Raw genomic sequence first — 17,324 nt, forward strand, 5'->3', positions numbered from 1 at the left:
GGTTTTTCATTTATTTGTTTTGTTTTTGAGATAAAGTCTTACTGTGTAGCCCTGGCTGGCCTGGAACTCACTCTGTAGACCAGGCTGGCCTCAAACTCAGAGATCCACCTTACCTCTTCTTCCTGAGTACTGGGATTAAAGGTGTGTGCCACCATGCCCAGCTTCCAAATCAAGCCTTTAAGACAGTTACCATCAATACAAAATGAGAAGGATTGGAGAGATGGCTCAGTAGTTAAGAGCACTTACTGCTTTTGCAGAGGGCCAAGAGTTCTGGTTTCCAGCACCCACGTTGGGTGGCTCACAGCTACTTAGAACTCCAGTTACAGGAGACCTAACACCCTCTTCTGGACTCCACAGGCACCTAGACTCAAGTGCACAAGTCCACATACAGATACACATGCACATATACACTTAAAAATAAAAATAAGAGCCGGGCGGTGGTGGCGCACGCCTTTAATCCCAGCACTCGGGAGGCAGAGCCAGGCAGATCTCTGTGAGTTCGAGGCCAGCCTGGTCTCCAGAGCGAGTTCCAGGAAAGGCGCAAAGCTACACAGAGAAACCCTGTCTCGAAAAAACCAAAAAAATAAATAAATAAATAAATAAATAAATAAATAAATAAATAAATAAATAAAAATAAGCTGGGCGGTAGTAGCACACGCTTTTAATCCCAGCACTTGGGGAGGTAGAGACAGGTGAATCTCTGTGAGTTTGAGGGCAGCTTGGTCTACAAAGCGAGTTCCAGGATAGCCAGGGCTACACAGAGAAACCCTGTCTCAAACAAACAAACAAACAAATAAATAAATAATAAAATATTAAAAGAAAAAAGAAATGGGGAGGAATAAATGTAGGTGGAATAAAGAGCTCCAGCTAAGACCTCAGAAGTTTCGTTCTTACTAGCAAAAGGAGGCATAAAGAAGGGTGAGCCACCCTAGACTTTCTGTTTGACAGAGAACACCACTAGCTGGGAAAATAAGGGAACAAGTCCGCCCCTTACAAGTCACTCAAGAACCTATCAGAGGGACCAGAGAAATGGCTCTGCTTTTAAGAGTGAGACTGAGCCGGGCAGGGGTGGCGCATGTCTTTAATCCCAGCACTCAGGAGGCTGAGCCAGGTGCATCTCTGTGAGTTCGAGGCCAGCCTGGGCTACAGAGCGAGTTCTAGGAAAGGCGCAAAGCTACACAGAGAAACCCTGTCTCAGAAAACCAAAAAAAAAAAAAAAAAAAAAAGAGTGAGCTTGCTCATGAAAGAGATATCTTGATAGACGGAGCCATTATGGGGTTAGGGAGAAATCTAGTGCCACGGAAACTCCCAAGAATCCACAAGGATGACCCCAGCTAAGATTTCTAGCAATAGTGGAGAGGGTGCCTGAACTGGCCATCTCCTGTAATCAGATTGGTGACTACCCTAATTGTCATCATAGAATCAACATTCAGTAACTGATGGAAGCAGATGCAGAGATCCACAGCCAAGCACTAGGCTGAGCTCCAGGAGTCCAGTTGAAGAGAGGGAAGAGGGATTATATAAGCAAGGGGGTGGGTCAAGATCATGACGGGGAAACCCACAGAGACAGCTGACCAGAGCTCATGGGAGCTCACAGACTCTAGACAGCTAGGGAGCCTGCATGGGACCGACCTAAGCCTTTTGCATATGGGTGACAATTGTGTAGCTTGGTCTTTTTGTGGGGGCCCCTGGCACTGGGACCAGGATCTGTCCCTGGTGCATGAGCTGGTTCTTTGGAACTTTCTCCCTATGGTGGGATGCCTCTCTCAGCCTTGATGCAGCAGGGAGGAGCTTGTCCTGCCTCAACTTGTTATACCATGCTTTGTTGACTCCCATGGGAGGCCTCACCCTTTCTGAGGAGGAGATTGTGGGGGGAGGTGGGTAGAAAGGAGGTGGTGGTGGGGAACAGGAGGAGAAGAGGGAGGGGAAACTGTGGTTGGTATGTAAAATTAAAAAAAAAAAAAAGAGTGAGTCTGCTCTTCCAGAGGACCTGAGTATGGTTCCCAGCACCCACATGGCAGCTCACCATTGTCTGTAACTCCAATTCCAGGGATCTGATGCCCTCTTTTGATCTCTATGGGCACTGTACAGATGTGGTGTTCATATATACATGCAGGCAAAACACTCATTCACATAAAAATATTTCAACGCACACCGAAAAAGAACCTATCAAAATTAAGTGTGGGACAGTAAAACAAAAACAAAAACAAAAAACAACAACCCACTACCTGGTCAACTGTGGCCTAGAGACCCAGGAAAAAGAAGACTGCACTGGGAATGGTAACTGCCTTCATCAGCACTACTGGGCAGCATGCACTAAAGTACTCAAGAGCCAGGCCTTCAGAGTGAGTGAGACTCCTGGGGTCCAGACTACCTGCGTCATCTTGAAAGGGTTAAGTTCTTTAGAAGCTAGGCTTCCTCCTCTGTAAGATGGAAGAGGGTAGGGCAGTTCTAACAGTTCCCCAGGCAGATTAGAGGTGACCATTAATTCTTTGTCTCTCTCCCTTTCCGTGAATCAGGTCTCACTTTGTGACCGCTTCAACAATAGAAAAGAACAACCATGCATTGTGTTAATTCTGGGCCCCTGCTTTAAGAAAGCTAGGAAGCTTCACAGCCAGGAGGCAGAGGCAGGAGGGTCACTGAAGTTCAAGACCAATCTGAGCTCTATAGTAATACCCTGCCCCCCCCCAAAAAAAAAAGAAGAAGAAGAAGGAGAAGGAGAAGAAGGAGGAGGAGGAGGAGGAGGAGGAGGAGAAGAAGAAGAAGAAGAAAAAGAAGAAGAAGAAGAAGAGGAAAGAAAAAGAAGAAGAAGAAGAAGAAGAGGAAAGAAAAAGAAAAAGAAAGGAAAGGAAGAAAGAAAACAAACTTGGGAAGCTTCTGCTTTGGGTGAATCTTACGCGTCCCTGGGAAAACTGAGATGCTAGACCAATCACATGACAAATTCTTGTGAAGGGGATAGGTCCTGCAGTTACAGGAAGAGGATGAAGTAAAGAGCCAGTCACCCCAGAATTCTAGTTAAACCTCCAGATTCAACTAGATTCCCGCGCCAGTCAACACCACACCACGATTCAGGAGACCACAACTAAGGGCAGGTGAGCCGAAGACTGAAGCAGTGAACTGGTGTGCTAAGTTCTCATCCTGGAGGCAGTTTCCGGATACAGCACTGAACCGTCCTCCAACCTCAAGACCCAAAGTCAGCTGTTTTACAACTAATCTTTCTTTTTTTTAGATTGCAGGATTTAAAGCAGTGCATAGCCAGGCAGTGGTGGCGCACACCTTTACTCCCAGCACTCAGAGGCAGAGGCAGGCAGATATCTGTGAGTTCGAGGCCAGCCTAGGCTACAGAGTGAGTTCCAGGAAAGGCACAAAGCTACACAGAGAAACCCTGTCTCGAAAAACCAAAAAAACAAAACAAAACAAAACCAGTGCATAAGCCACACGGCACATGATACCTTTAGCAGGGCCTAAGGCACAATCAAATACATTAATATTAATACAGCAAAATGTATGACATTTACATTGAGTGAGATAAATAAGCATCCTAAATAGTCTTGTGATAGGTCTGCCAAATGAACCCTGATGCCAAACTTATAAAAGTCTTTTTAATCTTTGAATCATTTGTGGATAATGAAAACTGTGGACATGAATTTACACCAAAGGGTCGCTGTCAGGATTAAACAAAATACTGTAGATAAAAATCCTAAAACAGTGCACAGAGAGGAGGAGAGCGTTACCTGGTCATAGTCCTCGGGGCCAAAGGGTGCGTCCTGCTGCAGGATGTGGTGCAGCCGCGCCTTCACGCGGTGCTGGCAGCTGCTCAAAGAGTCGCTGTCGCTGTCCAGCAGCCCATTCATGTTGGCACTCTTCACCATTTGCACCAAAATGGGTGTGAGCTCCCCTTCTAGAGCCAGGAGGCCCTGGTAGGAAAGCACAAGGTCTATTGGCTTCCCTTGCCGGTAGACAGCCCTAGCCTACACAGTCCCAGGGATGGAGAGCACGCCTGGTGGGGCCGACTCCAACCATTCCTAGCTCCTTTCCAGCAGCACGTAACGGAGACGGACACAAACTTCTCTGAAGTAGCGTACCAGCTCTTGAACACTTTCCACCTGGCCCTCCAAACTCTGTTGCTCTACCTAACGTTAGGAAGCGGGGGTAGTAGTAGAACTAGCGGGTTTACCTTCGCAAAGGCAGCAGCAGTCATCTGGACGCGACCCTCATCAGATGCGTAGATCTTGAGGTCATGACGGAAAGTGCTGTGGAGACGGAGCAGCCCACAGCCAGGGAAGCCGGCATAGTCACCTGGGGCAAAGGGCGATTCCAAGCGTAGACTGTCACAAGCCACGTGGGGGACAGATATTAATGGTCCCTGTAGTATCCTCACAGCATCTTCTCCTTCAATTCCCTCCCCTCACCTTACCCCAGTCTTGCTGGGTATTTACTCTCCAGCACTTACCCTGGCCTCCAGGGTACATGCAGCGAAAGGCTCGCCCCAGCTCCTCAGCCTGAACACGGCCATCAGGAGTCAGCTCTCCGCCCCACTTCAGTACCAGCAAGAGAGATGGTGCCAGGGCTTCTCTCTGTGGATCTGAGGGAAGAAGGTGCAGTGGATAGGCCTTATCCAAGGATTATGATGGGAACACATCAACATTAGGGCTTCTGACAAGAACACGGGCAATTTCATGTAGACACCACCCACAAGGTCAAGAATAAGAGATCTGAAAGTTGGGCCTGGTGTCACATGCCTATAATACTAGCTCTTGGAAAACTGAGGCAGAAGGATTGCTGGGAATTTGAGGTCAGCCTGGGTTACATAGCAAGACCCTATCTTTAAAAAAAAAAAAAAAAAGAGGCCGGTGAGACGGCTCAGCTGGTAAAGGCATTTGCCACCAAGGCTGAGCACTCAAGTTCCATCCCCAGGACCAACACGGTAAAAAGGAGGAACCGACCCCCACAGTTGTCCTCTGAGCTCCACAACTGCTCTCTGGCATGTGTGCCCCACCCCCACTAAATAAATAAAATTTAATTTCAAAACTTTCAAAGAAGGAAAGGAGGAGGAGGAGGAGGAGGAGGAGGAGGAGGAGGAGGAGGAGGAGGAGGAGGAGGAGGGAGCTGCTCACCTTGGCCCTCATTCGAAGCTTTCACTCCGTGGGGGTAGTAAGTCAGCTGCACCTTCCGATTAATACCTGAGAAGTGACCATACCTGCAGGGAACAGCGCGGGTTACTTTCTGCCCTGGCCTCAGTTCGTGTCAGTAGCTCCCCACTGCTGTCCCCTTCCTCACATCTCCAGCACGGACTTCAGCTGCTCCAGTTTCCCAGTCTTCTCCTCAATCTCAATGCCTGGTTCTTTCTCCAGTTCAGTCAGCAGCAGCCTCGTAATGTCCAGCACCTCCTAGAGACCACAGGGAACCGAGCAGTCCTTCCTTCTGTCCATCCCACCTTTCCGTCTCAACCCCACACTGTCTCTCTTTCTTAGACTAGGGCTCCTGACCAGATCCACCACCTTACCTGGAGCTGCTCAGGTCGCTTAAGTTTTAATTTTCCCGTCTTGTATCCACCATGTTTTTCAAATAGAGCAAAAAACCTGAAGAAGTAAAAAGTAAGAAAACGGTCAGAGCTCCTGGGAACCGTGTTCCACCCATCCTCCCTCATGAGGAACTGTCCATTTACATGAGGACAGTCCTCCTACCTCGGGTGCGTCACCTCCATCTTCATCTTCTGCTTTGGAGTGCGATCTCCGTGACGGATAATCGCAATGACACAGCGGAGCTCCATCCTAAGATTGGGAGTTTCCTCAGAGCCATTCTCCCAGCCCAAACTCAGCTCACCCCCCCCACCCCCCGCCCCACCCCATCACATTCTGGGTTAAAGGGACCGTAACTAGTAAAGGCCAGGAACTACTAGTTAGACAGTATAGGGTCAGCAAAGGAATCCCAAATTTTATGCAGGTCACTTTGGATTTTTAACTTGTGCTTACATGGTGCCAGACGTGGTAGGGACAATGGGAATGTCCTCAGCTTCTGTGGGGATGGACCATGGTATCTGGAACTGTGGGGCAAGTTCCCGCATAATGGTGTTCCTAGGAGGCAAAACATAATAAAGTTGAATGAAAATAAATTGTTTGACAGAAGGTCATACACATATATACACAATCATGAAGCAAAAGAAAGCATTAATATAAAGCCTAAAATATCCAAATATATACCCCATTTAAAAAAAAAAAAAGAGGCCAATGAGATGGTTCAGTTGCTAAAGCCTTTGTCACCAAGCCTAACCATTTGGCAGAAACAAATCTATGGCAGTGATAAGGCAGTTAAGGTTAATGTTCCCTCTGGGTGCGGGGAAAGGATGTAACCTCAGTCCTATACAGGGATTTCAACTCTACTCTTTTTCTTTATTTTTGTCTTCAGACAGAATCTCATGTAGCCTAAGTTGGCCTCCAGCTCACTAGGCTAGCCTTGAACTCGTGAGTCTCCTAATCCCACCTCCCACAATCCCAGTGTTGGGATTTCAGACACAACCAGGCTTTTACTTTTTTAAAAGTGTATTTTACTCTCTGAGTGTTTGGCCTGCATGTATGTGTACACGTGTGACTAGTGACCACAGAGGTCCGAAGAAGGCGATGATACCCTAGAACTGGAATTATGGATGGTTGTGAGCCACCATGTGGGTGCTGGGAACCTAAGCCTGGTCCTCTGCTCTCAACTGCGGAGTCTTCTCTCTAGCCCTGCCTTTATTTTCTAATACATGTGTGGGGAAAAAAAAACTTTTTGTTTTTGGAGACAAGAGTCTCACTATGTATTCCTGGCTGGGCTGGAACTCATGATGTAGAGCAGGCTGGCCTTGAACTCCAAGAGATCCTCCTACCTCTGCCTCTCAAGTGCTGGAATTATACGTGTGTGGTACCATATTCATCTTAAATTTTTTAAATTAATTAACTAATTGATTAATTGTGTGTGTGATATATGTGTGTGGGCATGGGTGTGTGTGTGATATATATGTGTGGGCATGGCTATGTGTGTGTGTGTCTGTGTGTGTGAGAGTATGTATGTGTGATATATATGTCTCTGTGTGTGTGTGTGTGTGTGTGTGTGTATGGTATATATGTGTTATATGTGTGTGTGATGTATAAGTGTGTGTGTGTCTGTGTGTGTGTGTGTGTGATATATATGTCTGTGTGTGTGTGTGATGTATATGTGTGTGTGTGTGTGTGTGTGTGATGTATATATGTGTGTGTGAGTATGTGTGTGATGTATCTGTGTGGGCATGGGCATGTGACTGAGGACAACTTTTAGCAGTCAGCTCTCTCCAGCTTTCACCTGGGTTCTGGGGACTGTACTCAGACCACCAGGTTTGCAGCTCTTCTACCATCTGAACCACATCTCCAGCCCTCATCTATTCTGTTTGAGACAGTCTCACTGTAGCCCTGGCTGGTCTCGAACTCACAGAGAACTCTGACCTCTGCCTCCCTGAGGTAGCAGAGGACCTTAAAGTTCTGTTTTGTATGTGTATGTGTGTAGGTGAGTGGGCGGGGTTACATTCACGTGTACAGGTGTACACACCAGTCTATGTGTGCCTGTGGAGGTCAGAAGTCAAAGTCAAGTGTCTTCCTTGACCACTCTGCACCTTGTGTTTTTAGACGGGCTCTCTCGTCGGTTGAGCTGGAGCTCATGGATCATCTAGACTGGCTGGCCAGTGAGCCCTTAGGACCATCTTGCTTCTGTCTCCTTATGCTGGGACTACAGGCTACTCCTGGCTTTGACACGGGGCTGGGGTCTACCCTTGGGTCCTCATGCTCGCACAGTAAGCACTTTACTGACTGAGCCATGTTCTCAGCTTCAATTTAAATTCCTGATTCCTCTCCCCCACCCCCATCTCCCCACCTCCCCACTGCCCCCCACCACCACCCCCGCCTTCACCTCCCAGATGCTGGGATTCCAGTATGTACCAACACTGCTTTTATGAGGGACTGGGGCTTGAACCTGGGGCTTCAGGCAAGCATTCTACTACATCTCCAGCTTTTTTCAGACACAGTCTTGCTATGTAGCATAGGCTTGCTTCAGACTTGAAACCCTCTTGTCTCAGTCTCTTGAACATGTAATTATATGTGTGCACCATCATACCTGGCCTTAACAGTATATTTTTGGTTTTTGTTTGGTTGGGTTTTTTTTGTTTGTTTGTTTTTGAGATAGGGTTTCTCTGTGTAGCTTTGGCTGTGCTGGAACTCACTCTGTAGACCAGGCTGGCCTCAAACTCAGAGATCTGCCTGCCTCTGCCTCCCAAGTGCTGGGATTAAAGGTGTGTACCACCACTACCACTCTGTAGCCTAACGTGGCCTCAAACTTGTGGCAACCTTCCTACTGTGCTTATAGATGTGAACTATCATACCTAACATTTGTTTGTTTGTTTATTTTTTGAGACAGGGTCTCTCTACATAGCCCTGGCTGTCCTGGAACTTACAGAAATTCACCTGCCTCTGCCACCCAAGTGCTGGGATTAAAGGAGTGCACCACCACATCCAGCCCAACTCTTAATAGCGTGGGTTTTTTTTTTTCATCAATTATTGTGTGCATACGTATGCATGATGTGTTTGTGGGTATATATGTGTGTGGAGGTCAGAAGACAAATTAGTGGGGTTGGTTCTCTTTTCCCCCCTTTCCATAGGTTCCAGGGATCAAATTCACATAGCTAGGTTTGTGGGACACATGCACACATTTTATCCTCTGAGTCATCTTGCTGGCCCTCAACAATGTTTTGTTTGTTTTTGAGACAGGTCTCTCACTATGTAGCTCTGACTGCCCTGGAATTCACAGAGATCCATTTGCCTCTGGCTCCTGAGTGCTGGGATTAAGGGTATGTACCACCACATCTGGCCTAATGGTGTACTTCTTAAGATAGACAGTGCTTGGCTAAAACTACCATATCCATGGATGCTCACTATATTCATCATTCCTTAGGTTTTTTTCAATGGTTCACATATTACATGCTATTTTAAAAGCAAAATCATATACTGTCACATTCAGTAAACCACAATTATTTACACATGGGAGAGAAAGACAATCTGTTATAGCTGTAACTGTTAATAGCAATCATCTCTGAGGAACACAGTACTGAGGCAGCAGGGGGCTGAGTAGTCCCTTCTCCTTTTCCATTTTTTGACTTTTGAATCATTTTTAAAATAGTTAAAATAAAGAAAAGCTTTATTGATTTGTTTGTTTATTTATTTATCTGTACGGCCTCATGTATCCCAGGATAGTCTCAAACTGCTTCCACCTCCCAAGTGCTAGGGTAACAGGCACAGATCATCACACCCAGGTTATGAAGAGAAAGCTCCTGAGCCCTCTTCCCCGTACCCCAGCCCACTATGTCTCTTACCCCAGAATCTTGGCACAATCATCATAATATTTCATCGAGTTCTTGACAAAGCTAAAGCCATTGACGTCGCACACAAAGGAGTGACCGTTGGCACGAAGAAGGTCAAATCCACAAACTGTTTGCTGCAAAAAGGCAAGGTGACTCAGAGACGGCTCCCAACCCCTGCCCCTGTTTCTTCCCTTCATCCCACGGCCCCATGGGCCCATTCTACCTTAAAAGCCACGCAGACCTTCCTGGCCACCAGCTTTTCCATGGCGGTCAACATGACTGGATAGCGAACCTCTTTCCCCTCACTGTCCCGTTCCACCTTCCCATCCAGAGCTGGAGACTTTCTCGCTTCAGCATGGGCATAATCTGGCCCCACTGTATACACCTGCAGGTACATAGCATCACTGAGCATGCCCACAGCTCACCCTGCATGTGAGAAGACAATATGAGCACTAGGTCTGTAGACGATTCCAGAATAAAAAACAAAACTCTGCACAGCCAAGAGTGGTGGCACCCGCCTTTAATCCCAGCACTCAGGAGGCAAAGGCGGGACTTCATGAGTTCAGTGACAACCTGGTCTACACAGCAAGTCCTAGGTCAGCCAGAGCTACATAGTGAGACCCTGTCTTAAAACAAAGACAGGATAAACGGAAAAACCCTCCGAACATTATGAATACAAAGACTGGGGTCATGAGATGGCTCAGCAGGTAGAGATGTTGGCTGACGAGCCTGATCATCAGGATTCACATGGATGAAGGAGGAAGTGACTCCCAAAGTTGTCCTCTGACTCCATGTGCATGCTATGGTGCACACACACACACACACACACATACACACACACACACACACACACACATAAATAAATGTAATAAGACAACTTTTAAAAAAGAATACAGAGACTGATATTTTTGGTACCAAGCCTTATTCCAGTGATATTACAAAGGTTTCTCCTTAGAACTCTGACACTATTGTCTAGTTCTTATTAGATAATAATTTACCAATGTTTTACAATTTACTATGGTACCTTGCTCTTGCTCTGATAGTGAAAATGAGAACATCTACATCTCATGTGTTATCTTCACTTGAATGTGAAAGCCAGTTGAACTCATGCTTTATTTTCTAAGATCCTATCCACACATACTACCACTTGCTTCCCAAGCACCTCAATCCCACCCAGATGTTTATAACATTTTAAAATCTCTGTATCCACCATAACCTTAACATCTGTGCCATCTGTTGGCATGAACTCCTCATAGATGTATGATCCTGTCTTCCGGACGCTGCTCTCAGGGGAGTAGACACTGCTCCGGCTGCCAATCTTTAGGAGGAAAGAGAAGGGGAGCAACACTGCCTCAGTCTCCAGGCTCTGGCCACAGATCCCCTCTCCATTCCCAACAACCTCACTCTCTCCTTCTACTCTCTGATTTTCCAGATGCTCGGAGGTCTCCCGTACCTTCCGGAAGAGGCGCTGGCTTCCTCCTCCAGCGGAGCTGGGGTAGTAGATGTAAACATTGTGGTCCTCTGCACTCACTGGCTTCTCCACAAAGGGCTTGGGGAAGACAGCTCCGTTGACCTCCACCTGGTCTTCTCCTTCTATCAGGTTACACTCTGAAGATGGGCGTGTGATCGTTCTTAGGGACTAAGGTTGGAGAGTATTTCCAACTCCTCTTTCCCTGGGGTTTTAATCTATACAACCTTTCAAATTTTATGACCCTGTCCTATAACAGATATGGCAATGCTCACATCTGGCATTTAGATAGGATAATATCTATATAAAAGTTCAAAGGCTCTACCTAAAGACCCATGACTCTACCTATAATACAACAGTCAAAGGCCCACGCAGATCTGTAGAGAGGAGATGTTTATGGGACAGATACTGGGCTAAATCGTGGGAGTCAAGGCAGGGAATGATCAGACACAGGCAGTTACTTACCCTCGGGACAGGCGGGGTCACGGTTGAGTACAGCATATCTCGGCAGATCAATACCTTCCTCCTGCAGGATCCGGTACACCTCCCTCCTGTCTCCCCAAAATAAATCAGTCAAGTATGGAAGGTGAGGGTGACAAGGGGGAGAGGCACAGGGAACCATAACTCAATATGATATGGTACAAAAATGAAGCACGTTTGTTTGACTCTGCCCATCCCAGAGTAGGCCTCCTAAAATGGACATTTTAGGCTCACCCACCCCTCCGGTCCACGGGAAGCTATACCTATCTTGGATGTAATACTGCATGGCCAGATCATTGATAAGGAAGGGGTTTCGAAGCTTGGAGTAAGCAACAGCTTTGTCCAGAGGAAAGCCTGTGATGGAAAAAGAAATGGAGAGACCAGAGAACGTGAAAGAGGCAGAGTGGGAAACAGCAGGACAGACCGTGACCCGTTAGAGCTGGCGGCTGCCACTGAGCTGCTCGGCACATCTAACCCAGCACTTATCTGCCCAGCTCCTCCAGTCCAGGATATTCATCAGGAAGATAAGCACAACTACATGGAGGATCCTCCCAGAGATCCAATTCTATAGGAGAACATAAGTGCCCTTGAGTCGTCTTGTGTGGCTGGGATATGGGCTTTAACCTACACCCGGCAAACCCTGAAGCAGAAGGCAAACTCCCCTTCACTGATCTCTTGTGTGGTGAGAAGCCTCTTTCTTACTAATGGGATAAGAAGAAGTCCATCCCCAAACCAGCATCCCCATCGCCATCCTTCCTCCCCAGACCCTAACCTTTGGAGTGGAAGGAGATGAGACAGTGGCAGGACGGCCAGTTCTCCACAGGTTCGTTGAGGATGACATCTTCTCCCAGGATGACAACAGTCAGGTAGTCAAACCTGCAGAGTCGCTCTAGGATTTGGGTCATCGGCTTGGACTTAGATTTCTTGGTCATGGCACAGATGCCAACAATAATTTGAGGTTCTGGAGGCTACAGAAAAGACGTGCAATCAGGAACTCCAGATTCCCACATGTCTCACCTCCAACCCTGTCACAACTTTCTAAGGCAGTTTCTTGTCAGGACTTTGGACCTAAGGGATAAAGGATGTCTACTACAGAAGAAAGCCTGGAGGCAAAGGGCTTCTTGAAAAAGAGGCAGTGTCCATCAGACAACAGGAGGGGGACCTCTGAGCAGGGGTTTCAGAGAGAGGCAACTGACCAATCTCTACTGCCCGTCCCCTAGTCAGGATACAGCCTGTTTACCACAGGGAGTCTGTGCTTGCAAAGAACAGAGGTGTCTCCTCCATCCACGGACTGTCAGTTCTCTAGGACAAGGGCCCCAACACCAAGCTCTATCCCTGTCCCTGGACTTACCACTTCATCCTCCTCGTCCTCAAGGAGCTCACTGTCACTCTCTTCCATCCTCATGCCTATTCCACGGGTGCCCAAGCCCTCATCTCCAGCTCCGAGGAAGAAGTGGGCCGTAGTGCTCGCGTCCTCATTGGCCGTCAGTGACCACATCCCCGCCGGAACACCCACTCATCCCGCTCTGCAGAAGTGGGCACCCCATCAGCTTAGAATCCAGCACCCTTACAGTGGGTAGGGGACGGGGTACAGGGAACTAGACAATGAGAGGGAACTACACGGGTACAAAGGAAACAGAAACAAGCTATGGAAAGAACCAATAAGAAAGGAAACTGTACTACGAGTTGGCGTGCCTAAAGAGACGTAAGAGCAAAGCAAGGACTCTCTTTCTTCCCGGTTTCCCCCACCCCGGCCAAGAACTGGTAAGAGGATCAGGAGATTAAGCCTTACAGTGCTGGCATGTCCCTGATTCTGCCAGCAGGAAACAATGTTAACTCCAGGCAGCAAATAGAAGAGGCAGTTCTTCAAGGAAGGCTACTGTTGATTCCTACCAAGAGAAGGTCAGAGTGACGTTTATTTCAAACTCTGGATTCATTCCACATCCTTCCCAGCTCTCTCCCCCTCCCCACGGCACTGCTAGAGTTGACGGCAGAGGGATGCTACAACTCCAAAGCTCTGCTTTTAAACTCCACCCTCATTACTACCTGTATTAGCTCAAGAAACATGTGTTGAGGACACCCTCCACTCTAAGCATGGTCTAGGGACATTACTTTCTCCTTCACCCACACCACCTTATAAAACAGATATCCAAATCCAGAGAATCAGTTCAAGGAAAGAAGTCTGGTGCTGGTTGGGAGGCTGAGACTGTAAACGTTCACACAGCAGTTCTCAATCCATTCTCAAACTGCAATCCCAGTGATCCATCCACTGTCCTTTAGTACTATGAGACCAATGCTGGTCTAGGACAAGGTCCTTTATAGCAGCAGCTACACTGGAAAAAATCCTAACTAAGGCCATATTGGTAAGACTACCTTATGAGTTTGGATCAGAACAAGCTGGCAGTTCCACTTCTGTGTGCATATGCCTAGAGTGTTAGCAGAAACTCTAGTGATTTTGCAGTACCAGAGAGAGATCTGTCAGGGGACATGCCTGGTTACTAGAACTTGGAAAGGTGCTATACTAGTTTCTAGTGAGCAGACGTCAGGAACGCCATGAGAAATTCTAAGATGTATATGCTATCTCAAGATCTACTCAGTCCTAACTGTTAGCAGCCCCGAGGTAGACAGATGGTTATGGCAAGACTCTCACACACTTGTGAACACACACAAAGACATTCTTCCCTTCTCCAGCTCATTGTTGCCTAGGGAAAAACTAAGAACAATTCAGATGCCATAAGAAGAATGGTAAACCATGATGCCGTATATAGAAAAGAAAGACAAAATACCAGATTTTAAAGATGAACGAGGGCCAGCAAGATGATTCGAATGGAGGCCCTTGGTGCCGAGCCTAACCATCTTGGACCCTAGGACCTACCTGGTGGAGGAAGAGGACTGACTTCCACAAGTTATCCTCTGACCTCCACATGTGCTACAGGTCCATAAACATACACACTAAACATGTAAGCTACATACAACAGTTTCCAACCACAAAACGTCAGGGTGAACACAGAGCACAGTCTATGTGCATAAATAAACATCACGAGCTATTTATGACTGCACATGCAATTAGTTCAAGTCTGTCGTTGGTTTGTTTTTCTTGTTGTTTTTAAGCATGACTTTTATATGTATGGGTGTTCTACCTGGAGGTATCTCTGTACAGACTTATGCTAGGAACAGAACCCAGGTCCTCTGAAAGAACAACCAGGGATCTTATTCACTAAGCCATCTTTCCAGCCCCCAGTTAGTAGACTGAATCTGGGTGTGGTGGTGCATGCCTTCAATACCTGAACTTGGGAGGTAAAAGCAGGGAGATCTCTGTGAATTCAGGGCTATCCTGGTCTACATTGTGAGGTCCAGGCCAGCCAGGACTACACAGTGAGACCTGTCCCCAAAACAAAACAAAATACATAATTTTAAAAGTGGTACATAATTTTAAAAATGGACTGAAAAGACACCAAATCTGTAACAGTAGTTACATTTGAAGAAAAAAAGAGAATGATGTTAAGTTTCCAATGATGCCTATACAACCTTGCCTATAAATAAATGTCTATTTTCAAAACTCAAAAAGATTGGAAGCTAATACAAGCAAGGCTAATATTTGCTAATAATGAATTGTAAGGGTATGAGCAACTATTGTTATTTTCCAAAAATAAAATGGAGTCACTCAACAGAAATTTTCCATGTTCGATAGTTCTCAGAAACACTGTCAACCCTAATGAAGCCAGGAACTCCTTGAGTAAATTAGTTAACTTACTCTTACAGAGTTTTAAAGTCTTCAATAATTCCGCTCTCTATTTTAATTTAAGACTCTCCCATTACAACTAGGGTTGCAGCTTTGATTAGAAAATTATAGATGACCTTTATATAGACCTTAGCGGCCTCAGTCTTGATCATCTGATGCCTCGATTGCTCAACCACAAGACAGAACATTCTTCTCCTTGACGTCTCCTGTTATGCACTGCGGTTCGCACACACGCACGCCTCCTGACTGACAGACCATTCCTTTGCATTCCCTTTTAGTGACCTAACCGTGGCATTCCCAAAGATATCTCACAACTTCAGAGCTTCATCACACTCTTTGTGCCTTTTCTGAAACGGGAGCCCTCCCTGTGTCGAGGATTCCTTCACCAGCTGCCCTTTCCTGAAGTCTTCCCCGCTTTTTTTCTTTTCTTTTCTTTTTTTTTTAAAAACAACATCCAGCCGTGTTCTTGGAATTCTACTACAGCCCTGGGATGGGAGAAAATAGGATGGAGACGTCTGCTCACAAACACCGACTGAAAGGAGATGAGGCTCCAGATTCATAGTTAACAAAGCAAACACAGAAAGAAGCCTGGCGGGGACAGCCAGGACACAGCCAAGGGCTTATTTGGATGTACTTCTGGGAGAAGCTGGGGTTCCAATGTGGTGTTTCCAAAACCACGCTCCTGTCCTCTGTGCTCTTTCCTCTTCTTCTTCTCCCCGACCTTTGTTGCCTAAGAAAACGGCAGATCCTGCACCGGGGCAAAGGGCAGGCTGACTATGGAGGGAGGGAAGGGGTGGAGGGAACAAGGAGACGATCTAGGGGGCACCTGTGCTAAATTAGATCTGGAGTCGGGTTAGAGCAACCGTGGGCTGGAACTTCTTTAGCTCTTAGAGTTGAGGGCAGTTGGCATGGACCTCCAATTTCTTGTCATCACCTTGCATTTGATAGAGGATCCAACAACAGCAAAGGAAACCAACACAGGAACTCCTCACACCACCACCACTACTGACTTTTCCCACCTTCAAAAGGGAGCCCCGCCCCCCCCAACCTCCCGTTGTTTTGAGGCAATGTCTGCCTGTGTAGCTCAGGCTGGCCTCAAACTCATTGTAATCCCCCTCTCTCCGTCTCCCAAGTGTTGGGATTACAGGCGAGAGCCGCTCTGCCTGCTTCCCACTTCCTTCCTAAGTAAGGCAAGTTTAATGTTTCCGACATATTCCTTATTCTGACACCAGTCAACCATCTGCTGCCTGTTCTCAGAGTCAGCTCACTCCTCCTGCCTTCTCTCCCCAATCTGTGATAAGGGCTCTTCACCGACTCCCCTAACCTTACTCCCCACGTGCCTGCTGCACCCCAATCACTGATCAATCGATGCAACGAATCCAGCCAATTCTCCCACTCAGTGACTCCCAGAAGTAAACAACACTCCAAACCTGCACATGAGTCATCACACTTGCTAACACTTTTTTTTTTTTTTTTTTTGGAGACAGACTCTATGTAGCCAAGGATAGCCTTGAACTCAGGATCCGCCTGCCTCAGCCTCTAGGGTACACTGGGTTGCATCTTTCCGTTAATGATGAACACTTAGTGACCCCCCCCCCCCCGCTTCAACGAGGATCCCCTATAACGAGGTTCCTTCCTCACACTAGCCCTGCTGGAGGTTCACCTCTCCACAGGAACCCGCTCCTCAGCAGACCCTCTCCCCTGGCCAGCCAGCCCCTCTCCTCACTCCGCCAGCACCCAGCGCCCTCTGGTCCTCCCTCGGCTTCTCGCGCACGACCCTCCACCTCGGTCCCCTCCCCTGAAACCCAGCCCCGGCCCTCCTCCCAGAGTCCCCAGCCCTGTCCCTGAAAGCCTTCCATCTTCCCGGGGGGAGGGGGGGGTCCCCTTAGTCCTCCCGCAGACCCCTCCACACCAATCTCTTCTCCCACTGACCCGCTCGGCCGTCCTCTCTCTCAGCGTCGGGTCACGAATCCCGCCCTCCCATCCTGACCACACTCGCCTCTGCCCGCCCCCGCCGTCCCCGCCTCGCTCTCCCTACGCTGACATTGAGGCCTCCCCCGCCGCGCCTCCCTCCGAAGCGGTCCCCGCCCGGGACGGCCCACGGCCCCCGGGCGCAGGGAGAGCCCCCGGCCGAGCCCACCCTCCCGGATACCGCCCCCAGCCCCAGCCACTCCCCCACCGCCCCCGGCCCGCACTCACCCGCCTCCCTCCGCTCGCGCAGCCGAACCTGCCGGCAGCGACACCTGACAGCGGCCCAATCAAAGCGCGACTTC

At 47.9% G+C, this 17,324-nt stretch overlaps 1 protein-coding gene across 1 annotated transcript in view; it reads right to left on the reverse strand.

Moving 5' to 3' along the window:
- Ppip5k1 (diphosphoinositol pentakisphosphate kinase 1) overlaps window positions 1–15,660 on the reverse strand; it is a 44,107-nt gene extending 28,447 nt beyond the window's left edge. The window contains 18 exon segments of the mRNA XM_052723209.1: window positions 3,735–3,917; window positions 4,178–4,299; window positions 4,454–4,585; window positions 5,118–5,200; window positions 5,281–5,390; window positions 5,507–5,582; window positions 5,688–5,774; window positions 5,976–6,077; window positions 9,374–9,495; window positions 9,585–9,746; window positions 10,578–10,679; window positions 10,815–10,969; window positions 11,295–11,380; window positions 11,573–11,663; window positions 12,082–12,277; window positions 12,661–12,835; window positions 13,097–13,198; window positions 14,594–15,660. Coding sequence (XP_052579169.1) covers window positions 3,735–3,917; window positions 4,178–4,299; window positions 4,454–4,585; window positions 5,118–5,200; window positions 5,281–5,390; window positions 5,507–5,582; window positions 5,688–5,774; window positions 5,976–6,077; window positions 9,374–9,495; window positions 9,585–9,746; window positions 10,578–10,679; window positions 10,815–10,969; window positions 11,295–11,380; window positions 11,573–11,663; window positions 12,082–12,277; window positions 12,661–12,807 — 1,956 coding nt within the window. The 5' untranslated portion in view covers window positions 12,808–12,835; window positions 13,097–13,198; window positions 14,594–15,660.
- Window positions 15,661–17,324: the final 1,664 nt, after the last annotated feature.

Source organism: Peromyscus californicus, unplaced genomic scaffold (assembly GCF_007827085.1).
Source record: "Peromyscus californicus insignis strain IS unplaced genomic scaffold, ASM782708v3 Scaffold_7__1_contigs__length_154581171, whole genome shotgun sequence".
In the NCBI taxonomy this organism is placed as follows: Eukaryota; Metazoa; Chordata; class Mammalia; order Rodentia; family Cricetidae; genus Peromyscus; species Peromyscus californicus.